General features: G+C 35.9%; 1 protein-coding gene and 1 pseudogene across 1 annotated transcript; one reads left to right on the top strand and one right to left on the bottom strand.

The window, feature by feature from the left end:
* The first annotated feature begins 7,760 nt into the window (after positions 1 to 7,760).
* Positions 7,761 to 9,920, top strand: LOC106353463 (annotated as a pseudogene).
* A 1,015-nt stretch (positions 9,921 to 10,935) lies between these two features.
* On the bottom strand, positions 10,936 to 11,958 carry LOC125588478 (glutathione S-transferase T3-like). Its single transcript, XM_048759843.1, has 2 exons — positions 11,259 to 11,958; positions 10,936 to 10,979 (listed from the first exon to the last, which is right to left on the bottom strand). The coding sequence occupies exons 1-2, from the start codon at positions 11,956 to 11,958 to the stop codon at positions 10,936 to 10,938; spliced, it is 744 nt and encodes a 247-aa protein (XP_048615800.1).
* Between the last annotated feature and the right edge of the window lie 426 nt (positions 11,959 to 12,384).

The following is a 12,384-nucleotide window of genomic DNA, read 5'->3' as shown; positions in this document are numbered from 1 at the left end:
ATGAAGGAAAGTTTACTGGTTTGAAAAGCCACGATTGCCATGTAATGATGCAGCGCCTCCTTCCATTTGCCTTCAAGGAACTATTACCACGAAATGTTCATGAAGCAATTGCAGGGATAAGTGGTTTCCTCCGCGATTTATGCACGAGATCAGTGACTCTTGAAGGTATTGAAAATTTGAAGACTAACATAGCCGTGATTCAGTGCAACCTTGAGAAGATATTTCCTCCCTCATTTTTTGATGTTATGGAGCATCTTGTTATTCACCTGGCAAGAGAATTGGAACTTGGTGGTCCTGTGCAGTATAGATGGATGTATCTGTATGAGCGGTATATGTTCCATTTGAAGAAGATGGTGAAAAATTTAAGTAGGGTGGAAGGTTCTATAGTCGCACAGATGATCAATGAAGAAACTTCAAACTTTGCCGAGTACTACTTTCCAGCAGAAGTTCAGACCAAAAACAGAAGACCTGCTCGGCATGATGATAGAGGCGAACGGGCAACATATCATGTTACGGTTCCAGACATTTTCACAGACGTTGGACGACTTAGCGGAAAACCAAAGGACCGTCGACTTACTGAGCAGGAGCGGAGTAATTTGCAAACATATTTGCTCACCAACTGCGAAGATGTTCTTCAATATGAGAGGTAAATAAATTAGCTTACAAATTTTTATTTTAACAAGTTGAAATTTAAATCTTAATTAATTACATTATTGTCATCATATGTACAGGATTTTCATGGCAGAAAAACGGTTCGAATATAGATACGCCACAGAGGACAAGCTAGAAGAAATGAAGCAGAGAGAATTTTCTGGATGGATGTTTACTTATGTGAGTGCTTTAAACAAATTAAAATATCATTTATCACATATTTATACTAATTCACATTTATTGATATAACATATATATATGTACTATTAATATAGGTGTCTGCTGGTTTGGCCAGAGGTGAAACATTTGACGATTGGATACGCGAGATGGTCGTTGGACCAAAATTTGTTGTGAAGTCATATCCGAGGTTTTGTACTCGAGGATATGCATTCACAACTCAGAAGAGGAGACATTCGAGTACGACTTATGATGCTGGCGTTTGTTCTGCATCAGGAGATGATGTATACTACGGACACATACGTGAGATTTTGGAAATCAAGTATTTGGGCATGGTTGGATTGCGATGTACTGTTTTCTATTGCGATGTACTGTTTTCTTAAGTGCAGCAGAAGATTTAGCTGGAGTTGGCCTTGTTGTCGATTTAACCGACTTCGGAGAGGAAACCGTCGTTCACGTAGAGGATGAACCAGTGATTGGAGAGTTTCACCAAGATCCAGATTTAGATTCATCTGGTGATGATGACTCGGAAACAGACTAGCATCGATTTTTTTTTTTTTTTTAATAAATATTCCGACGGAATTCCGAGGAAGATAATGTTTTCCTCGGAATTCCCTCGGAATATTCCGAGGAATTTCCGAGGAAATAGGGTTTTTAAACCAAAAACAACGTTTTGCTGTTTGAATAACACTTATATAACCCTTATTAAGTGTCTTAGACTGATTATGAAGTCAAAAATTTGTTCCTTACCCTATAATAAACACTTTTCCGATTGTATGAACGAAATCTCCACAACATAAGAGAAACACTTATACACTTTAATGAACGGTAGAGGGAATACTTTCAATTTGTTTTGAAATTATTTATTTCATGGGTTATGATCATCTATACAAAGAATCCTCAATGGTATGCATTACAATTGTATAACAAATGAAATATGACAAAAAAAATTGATGTTTTGAAACCCCAAACACTAGTTCCTCGGTGTTTCCTCGGAATATTCCGACGGAATTCCGAGGAAGATAAGGTTTTCCTCGGAATTCCCTCGGAATATTTCGAGGAAATTCCGAGGAAATAGAGTTTCTAAACCGAAAACAACGTTTTGCGGTTTGAATAACACTTATATAACCCTTATTAAGTGTCTTAGACTGATTATGAAGTAAAAAAATTGTTCCTTACCCTATAATAAACATTTTTCCGATTGTATGAACGAAATCCCCACAACATAAGAGAAACACTTATACACTTTAATGAACGGTAAAGGGAATACTTTCAATTCGTTTTGAAATTTGTTATTTCATGGTTTATGATCATCTATACAAAGAATCCTCAATGGTATGCATTACAATTGTATAAGAAATGAAATACGGCAAAAAAAATTGATGTTTTGAAACCCCAAACACTAGTTCCGCGGTATTTCCTCGGAATATTCCGATGGAATACCGACGGATATTTTAGTATCCGTCGTAATTTCCTCGGAATATTTTCATTTAACAGGGTAAATATTTCACGAAAATTGAAATTAGAATTCCGACGGAATTCCGACGGATAGTATCCGTCGGACCCTAGGTTTTATAACCACGAGCCGCTTCTTCTTCCTCATTTCTCTCTTCTTCCTCTGCGCGGCTCCTCTCTCCTCTCCGGCGATTTCCCCCTGAATTCCGACGATATCTCCGGCGATCTCCCCCTTCTCTTACACAAATCATGTAAGGACCCTATCACACTCTCTTAGGTTCTATTTGTTAGATTTTTGTGTAGATTTGATAGATTTTTGTTAGGGTAATTGGTTAGGATTGTGATTTGGTTGTATAATAGGTTTAGAATTGTGATTTGGTTGAATAATTTGTTTTGTTGAATTGATTTAGAATTTTTTTATAATTTTTTTATTTTTTTTGTATTTATAAAATCGATTTTTGTATATAAATTCGATTTTTGTGTATAAATTTGATTTTCGTATATTACAAAACAATTTTTGTATATAAATTCGATTTTTTGGATTTTACAAAACGTTTTTTGTATATAAATTCGATTTTTTGGATTTTAGAAAACATTTTTAATATCTATAAAACTTTTTTTTCGATTAAAAACTATTATTTGGGATTGTAAAATATATATATATATATATATATATATATATTTTATAAATTTCTATATTTATTAAACATTTTTAATATCTATAAAACTTTTTTTTGATTAAAAACTATTATTTGGGATTTGTTTTTAAAAAAAAAATATATATATATATTTATATTATATAAATTTCTATATTTATTAAACATTTTTAATATCTATAAAACTTTTTTGTGATTAAAAACTATTATTTGGGATTTTTTGTTTTTTAAAAAATAGATATATATATATTTATATTATATAAATTTCTATATTTATTAAACATTTTTAATATCTATAAAACTTTTTTTTGTGATTAAAAACTATTATTTGGGATTTTTTTTTTTTTTAAATATATATATATATATTATAAATTTTATATTTATTAAACATTTTTAATATCTATAAAACTTTTTTTGTGATTAAAACAATTATTTGGGATTTTTTTAAAAAAAATATATATATATATATATATATTTATATTATATAAATTTCTATATTTATTAAACATTTTTAATATCTATAAAACTTTTTTTGTGATTAAAAACTATTATTTGGGATTTTTTTTTTAAAAAAATTAATTTATATATTTCTATATTTATTAAATATTTTTTTTTTAATTTACACGTTTCATGATGATCAGACCCAGCTTCGACAGCGTCGTGGTCGTGGTGGTACGGGGAGCCAGTCTCGGGATTCCAGCCATTTTCAGGATTTCCCTTCGTCCCACAGCTCCTACCATACATCTCCCTCTGCTGCACCCGCTTCTGCTCCTCTCGCTCCCGCAGCTGCAGCCGCTGCTGCTCCTCCGGGTCCTCCGGGCGTGATGAGTGTTGCGGAGTTGTTTCGACAGCCTAGTCGTGACCATCTTCCCTATCTCACTCCGTATCCACATGGACGAGGTCAAACATGGTAATTAAAGATATTTTTTTTTTCATTAAAATTTGATTCATTATTAAGCGTTTGTTCTTTTTATTAGGTTCAACCGATTCGGGAACGGGATCATCGCATGGATCAACCGTATGATGTACTCGGCCCTCGAAAAGGGACATCCGACTTTCACTCACTTCCCTACCGACAAGCAGCATCTGTGGTTTCGTCAGTTTGCAGTAAGTATTCTAATTTTTTACTTATATTTTTAATCTTTAATATAAATTTTCTACTAATTGTGTTTTTTTTTCAGCAAGAGTTCAACTGGAATTCCGATAAGACGCTCTTTATCTATCACCACTTCGTCCATAAAGTTATGGACAACTACGGGAAGCAGATCCACGAATGGAAGAAGAAGTGGGAAATCAATAAGGTTTGATTTAATTTATTAAACAATTTTTTTAATTTATTAAACTAGTTTTTAATTTATTAAACTATTTTCTTTTTTTTTATTAAAAGGTCCCAAAGTCGATAAACAACACGGTCTGGACGGAGTTGTGTGCGCATTGGGATAAGGAAGAGACGAAAGAAACTTCTTCCACCAACTCCACCAACCGCAGGAGCGACCGTAAAGGGAAGGGCGTCTTCAAGCATAACTTGGGTGCTCAATCTATTGCCTCTCTGGGAGATCGCATGGTAAGTTCAGCCGTTTTTTCTTCAATTATTTAAGTTTTGAAATTTTATTTTTTGTCTATTTCTTCTAATTTCTAATGTTTCTTTAATTTATGTTTTTTTTCAAGGCGGAAGAAAATGATGGTGAGCCGGTTGATGATCTCGCCCTAATGAAGAGGGCGTATACCAACAAGAAGACCGGCCAGATTGATGACAGTCTTGTGAGGGAAGTGGTCAGCCTGGTCCAAACTCAGGTGCAAGACGAAGTGTCTCAGCTTCAAACCGAGGATGACGCTTCGACGGCTTCTTCCAACTTGTCCCGGTTTCGAATCAACGAAATCGTTGAATCCGTAAGTTTTTTTTTTAAAGTTCAATTCATTTATTTCTTGATTTAAATTTGTAAATTTGGCTATTTTCTATTTCAGTCGGTTCCAAAGAAGAAGGGACGTTTGGTCGGTTTGGGTCGTCGCACCCGGTCGGTTCCTCCTTCTTCTGCACCACCGCCTTTTGTTGATCCAGAAGTACTTACGGCTCAGTTGAAGGACAAGGATGATCGCATATCTTTGTTGGAGACCCAGAAGGCGGCTCAACAGGTGGGCTATGAGGCACAGAGGAGGCTGAACCAGCAAATGATGGAGATGATGCAGAGGATGTACCCGAACGAGGTGTTCCCGGACGTGCCAGACCCGTAGTTTTTTTTTTTCCAAAAACTCGGAATGTTTTATTTTTATTTGTGAAACTTTGAATATTTTCGAATTTAAATTTTAATTTTAATTTTAATTTTAATGATTTCAATTTTAATTTTAATTATATATTTTCGAATTTAAATTTCAAAAATTTTATTTTTAAAAAAAAATTAATTTTTTTAAATTCCGAGGAACGGGGTCCCTCGGAATATACCGAGGGACATGTTCCTCGGAATATACCGAGGGTCCCCGTTCCTCGGAATATACCGAGGGACATTTTCCTCGGAATATTCCAAGGGACACTTTCCTCGGAATCTTCCGATGAAAATTTCGAAGAACATTTCCTCGGAACTTCCGAGGATTGAACCATCGGAAAATCCATCAAATTATCCCGAGGAAGCTCTCCCTCGGTATATTCCGAGGAGATTTCCGACGAACATGTGGTCCTCGGAATTTCCTCGGAATTTTTTTTCCTCGGAATTCCGTCGGAAAATTTCGAGGTATTTCCGAGGAAAAATAAATTTCCGAAGAGTTATTTCCGAGGACTTGGTTCGTCGGTATGTCGTCGGAATAACGTTATTCCGACGACATACCGATGATTTTTTTCCTCAGTATGTCGCTGTTTTTTTGTAGTGTTTCATGGAGTATCTTCCCCATGCATCTATAATATTTATTTTTTGGGCACTAAATCATCATTGTAAATTTACGGTAAATGTTGAAATATGGTGAGAAGGATGAGGCATGTAACGTGCATAAGACCATGATTATCTCTGATCCTTAGTGGGGTTTTTAAAGAAAATAACTGATTTAATTAAATCAAAACTAATTAAAAGTAGATTACCGATCTTTAAATTGTGACTTTGGAGACCGATCTTTAGCGTTAGGCATGGGCATTCGGAGTCCCAATCAGGTTTCGGTTTTATCCATTCGGGTTTTGGTTTTTCGGGTTTATCAAAATCAACCCCATTCGGATTATATAAAAGTTCGGTTCAGGACCGGTTCGGGTTCTATCGGGTTCGGATCAGAGTTAGTAAATCTTCGGAAAATCGGTATAACCCATTGTACTTTCGGGTTCGGGTCCCAATCGGTTCTTCGGTTTAAAAATACCTAATTTGAACCTATTTTGTAACTAAAACTTAAATGAAATCGGTTCTTCGGATTTAAAATACATGATTTGTACATATTTTAATAGCCAAAACATAACTAAAATCGATTCAAAAATAAGAAAAAACATCAAACGTGATCATTCAAAATCAAGCGAAAGATAAACATAGTTAGTGATAGAAAAAAAACCAGATAAATAAAATCATAAAACAAAAACTTAAGTTCTCATGAAATGAGAAACATTATTCAATGAAAACAAAACCAAAATCTAAAAACTTCAGGCTTCAACCGCCACATTCCACCATCAACCTTCGTGTAACAGATAATTATTTTAGAAGTTCAATAATATCTTAAAGTATTTTGGATACATATTAAGAATTAAGATCATATTTGGTAGAAGTTTTTTTTGTGATTTTAAATGTTTCGGGTTCTATCGGATATCCATTTAGGTCCGGGTTCGGTTCGGATAATACCCATAACCCAAAATACCAAAAAACAGGATCCATTCGTTATTTATGTCGGGTTCGGATCGGTTCGGATTCATTTTTATCGGATCGGTTTCGGTTCGGATTTTCGGGTTCAGTTTATTTGCCCAGTCCTATTTAGCGTAGTTTTTCAACCACGTGTCAGCAAAGCAGCAAACTTTTTTTTCTTTTTTTTTTTTCTCACAGCATTCGCTGGTCGTCGCCGTCTTTGTTACTCCCGTCGTCGACCCAAAACGCCGTCGAAGCTGATTGGTGGACCAGACGCAGCCGATCTCAGAGCGATTCAGAGCTCTCTTCTCTCTTCGCAACTTGAAAGGCCCCGGACCTCGCACCGCTCTAATCCTTGGTTAGTTCAATCTCTGCTGCTCTCGAAACCAAAAAAGTTTGTTACTTTATGTAGAACGTTTGAGGATAGTCTTTGAGTAGTATGAAATCAAAGTAAAGGATTGATTTTTTTAAGTAAAGATTGAAGCTTTGGTTCATGAGGAAGATTTTTTAAGTAAAGATTGAAACAGTTCCTGCTCTAGAGTCTGTTCTTAATGATATGTCTTTGCATCCAATAGTATGCCATGAGTTGAGTATATAGTTTATTAAGTCAAAATCCTATTTCTTCTGTATAAGAATACGGTTTTTGATTGTTTGTTCATATAATATAACAACAGGCAGCAGAAGCTCTTGGAGCCTTAGTTTAGCTCTTCGACAAGCAAACAATACGTAAGACTGTGAGGTTAGTGTGCAAAACTTGATATCATCTTCTTAAAAATGAGTGTCTTGGTCTATGTTTCATGTTCTCTGTCTTTGGTCTATGTGTCTTTGTATGTTTCATGGTTCATGTTTCTGTTTCATGTTTCATGTTTCTGTTGCATGTTTCTGTTTCATGTTCTCTTGTATGTTCTGTTTTATTATGAAAACGAGTTTCTATGTTCATGTTCAAGCTGGATAAGCATCTTATTGTATCTTTTTCCGTGTGCAGAGAGACAAAGGCTTCTGCTTGGATTCCACAACAATGACGTTGTCCGTATGTGTGCAAGAGAAGTCACGACATTTTACTGCTAGGACTTGCAACTGCATCATAATTGTTCTTGATGCCATAAAGCCAATAACTCACAAGCGTCTCATTAAAGCCAGTAATCTACATGCCATGTATCTATGCAGTCAACAAGATCGATCAAATCACTCTCGAGGAACTTGAGATTTTGGACAAACTTCCTCATTACTGTCTTATCAGGTAAAGACTATGAATTCTCCAGGCCTGAATCATTCTAAATCAGAATCGAATATATTTGTTTGGGGGGTTCAAATTGAAATGACTTTTTTGGTAAACCGTGGACTTGCAAGATGTGTTCGGGAGGTTCATGTTTGATACAACGTTAGTTATAGAAACCGAGGATCAAAAGAGGCAAATTTATTTATTTTTATTTTTTTAAGAAACCCAAATTAAAAAACTATCATTGCACCTCAAAAATTAGGTGATTCTTAACTAAGGTCCTTAGCTACAATTTATTAATTTAATAGTCATCAAAGTGTACTTAAGAAACCATGTGGGATCCTAGGGATAAACATGCTCTACACGAGAAAAGGCTCAATAAAATTGCAAAGAGCAAATTGAATTAAAACATAGTTTTCAAGGTGGTCCCTTCTTTATATTAGCCCAAACGTTAGGAACCATATTACAAACATTTCCCTTTCAAAATTTATTATTATAAGCATTTTTACTGTATTTTTATCAATACTTTAGAAGTTGATATGAGTTCTTTTGTAATTATTATTGTAAAATGACCCGGGGGAATGGACAATTTAATTAGTTATTGGGTGCAACCATTGAAGTGGAAAGTTAACTATTGTTAATTAAGTGGGCCCATCATTTAACCCAATTGGCCCTTTCCTGAATGATTATGAAATTTTAACTGTACTATGATTGAAGAAGCATATTAAATCAACGGTTCAGATTCAGTACTTAGTTTATGATTTCTTCTCTGTCTTAGATCACGTTTATTACAGGTCTCTTTCTTACCGTAATATAAGATACGGTCTCTTATATCTCTTATTTAGAAGACGTCTCTTAGTTTTTTTTAGTTAAAAACTAAAAGACTGTATCTTATATTACGTTAAGAACCACAAACTAAGATATCTGCAATAAACATGGTCTAAGCTTCCCTTCTCCTTTGCTAAAAAAAAAAAACTTCCCTTCTCCTTCCTCACTCCCTCCTCTCCCTCTCTTTAGACTTGCTTTGCTCTATTTAGAGCCCTAAAAAACAAAGGAACAGAACACAGAGCACATACACTGACAGGGTGTTGTTAGGAAAGAGACAACGACCACCGATCAACAGAACTACGAGCCTATCGTGAGATAAAGTTCGATCTTAATCCTCCCGGAGAATCAGAGGTATCATCAACTCAGCAGAATCCAATCCAAAACACCATGGTGGAACCATACGTTTCCAACGGTCAACTCGTAGCAGCAGCCGTCGATCAAAGACTCTTAGCTATGGTCTCACCGAGAGGTAACCTAAGGAGACACTCGGGAGATTTTTCCGACGCAGGACATTTCTTGAGATCTTGCTCCCTCTGCGAACGCTTACTTGTTCCTGGCCGCGACATCTATATGTATAGGTGCATAACTAAAACACACATAAAATCATCGACGAGAAACTGTTAATCTGATTCTAGGTTTCCCTTATCTGAATGATTTTGTGGTTATTTAATTTAATTTTTTTAATTGGAATACTGTATAATTAGTAATAATTTTCTGTCATTAAAAATGGCAGGGGAGATACAGCCTTTTGTAGCTTGGACTGCAGGCAACAGCAAATGGCACAAGACGAGTGGAAAGAGAAAGGTAAACCGGCTAAGGAATCGACGGTGGCGACCTCCGGCAAAGCAGGCAAAGGAGGGAGAGCTTCAACCGCCGTGTAATCTCCCATCTTCACGTACATTATATATTTTTATATATATTATGTGTGGCTTGCTATGCGTTTGTTATATTATGATTATAAGAGCATCCACAATGGTGACAATGGAACCCATTGTGGAGTCCATAGGATTAGTTTAGTAATATATATATATATTATTTTTTTTTGAATAGTTAAGGACTTTTGTTAAAAATGTGTGTACAATGGTGATTCTGAAGTTGGAATCCTTAGGAAAAAAAAATGTTTTTTTTAGTGAAATATAAATAAACATAAAATACATTAATTAAACATAAAAACAAAAATTTTACATAAATATAGAATAATTGTTAATCTTCATCACCAAATTTATTCCAAATATTTTGAATTAAATCATTTTTCAATCTTTCATGCGTTTGCCTATCACGAAGATCTTTCCGAGTGGGAAAGATATTATTCAGATTTGTTGGTCTCTCGGTTTCCACCTCTGAACATCTTGGGGCGTCTCCTTCTTCAAATTCAGATATATCAATACGAGAGTATCCATCCCGTTCATCTTCGACTATCATATTGTGGAGTATGATACATGCTCTCATAATCTTCCCTATCTTTTTTTTGTTCAATGTTTTTACCGGATTTCTCACAATTGCAAATCGAGATTGCAATACTCCAAAAGCCCGCTCCACATCTTTTGTTCAATGTCGTTGTATATTTTTTCCACGTATTCATCGCAAATTTCGTCCAATCTTTCATCGACTTCATCGGATGAAGATGATGACATATCTAGAAAATAATTAAATTATCTATAAGTTAAACAAATAAGATTGTATAGACATTATCAGACGTTACTAATGCATGTTACACATGGAGAGTAGATTACCAAATAAGATTGAAACAAAAACGAGTAAAATATTACAATTGTTGGAGACTAGTGCGTTTTACCAAAAGCAATGACAAAACGTTTTAAATGACCAAATAATCGACTCGAGAAAGAAATGGGTGACGTGAGTTTAAAAAGCAATGACGTCAAAGTTAACTAAAGTTTGGAGAGTAGATTACCAAAACTGCAGTGCAATGTAAGAACAACTTGATTACAACGGCTCCGAGGAAAACAAGGAGAGTAGATTACAAACTCTCCGAGGAAAACATGTTCACCCGTCAGTACACTACAGAAAACTGCTACACTACTACTTATACTAAAGGAACAGAGTCATCCGTGACTCCTACAACACCCGTGACTCCTTCCCACAACAGCTACAGACCAAATGCACCGGTGACTCCTTCCCACATCAGCTACAGACCAAATGCACCCGTGACTCCTTCCCACATGCGTAAACCTGTCAAAACAAAGTGACAAAATTTAGTAAGCATTTAAAAAAAATCAAACAATCAAAAAACAGAGTGATCAAGTTATAATACCTCAAAAGCAAGATTAATAATAGATCATAACATTTCTGACATTAGTTTGAGCTTAAGACTGGTTTCCATTTCAGAGAGAGGTTCTGTTTTTGTGAGTAAACGATCAAGAAGCTTTTGTTTAGACAGTTTTTGTTTAATTTCTAAAACCCCCTGTAGCTGCGACAACTCCTCCTCCCTGCCACTCTTCTTCTTCTTACCAGCTTTCGCAGCCTTTACCCCGGGTGGTCTAACCTCTGGATCGACAAATTGCTCTTCTTCTGTATCCACCTCCACAGCTTGTTTGCGCTTCTCCTTTCCAACGTCCTTTGCCGGATAAGAGGAGCACCATTTCTGGTCATGCCTCAGCTCCCTCCAGCAGTGATCCATGGTGAACTTGTAGCCGACCATTTTGAAGAAAATGTCTAACGCCGTTTTCATCACATCATCATCGTTTTGCCCACTTCTCTGCTCCCTCAGAGCCGCATCATAGCAGCCAGCAAACTTGGCTACGTCGCCGTTTATCCTAGACCACCTCTGCTTGCAAGACATTAGTTCTCTCCGTATTGTCCCAGACAGGAGAGGACTTGCGTTGTAGTACTCTACTATACGGTACCAGAAAGCACCGGCTTTCTGCTCGTTGCTCACCACAGGGTCCTTACTGGTGTTAAGCCAAGCACCAATAAGGATTTTATCCTCTGTGGGAGACCATTTCCTCCTCTCAGAAACTGATGAGGGATTAGAATTCACAGCAGACTTAGCACGAACGTCCCTACCAGACAGCACAGGAGACGTAACAGGAACCTCGCTACCAGACTCATCAGGACCGTGACTACCGTACCAAAAAGGTTCTGGTGAATCAAGGTCAACTGTATTTTGACTAAGGAGAAATCTAGTAAAAAAATTTGAGTTATTAGCCATGGTTTCAATTGTTTCTCTGTGACACTCTACTAGCGACACAGAAGGCTTATTAATAAGCCTTCTATCACTTAGAACTAATTAAAAGCAATCAGATCACAGCAGTTGGGAAGGTGGAAAGCAATTGAGTTTCATTAACTATTTGACTAAGTAAAGTACAATGGTAGCTACTAGCAACTTAAGTATCTTAACTATTCTATACCAATAAAAGCACATCAAATCAAACCAGCTCATAAGGTAGAAAGCAATACATTTAATTTTTTTTCCTTCCGGTTTCGAAACTAAAACACCACTAACTGTTTTCAATAATTATCTCGTTAAAGAAACAAAGATGGTACGCCCCACTCCTTTGAATCCTTTCCAACTTTTCCTGAAAAAGAAGAAGAAACAATCAACATTCTCAAACTATCAAATTTGAAAACTAAAAGA

The sequence above is a fragment of the Brassica napus genome, chromosome C6, assembly GCF_020379485.1.
Source record: "Brassica napus cultivar Da-Ae chromosome C6, Da-Ae, whole genome shotgun sequence".
NCBI classification, from domain to species: Eukaryota; Viridiplantae; Streptophyta; class Magnoliopsida; order Brassicales; family Brassicaceae; genus Brassica; species Brassica napus.
Note: the sequence above shows the minus strand (reverse complement) of the source record. Positions and strands in the feature narration are given on the sequence as shown.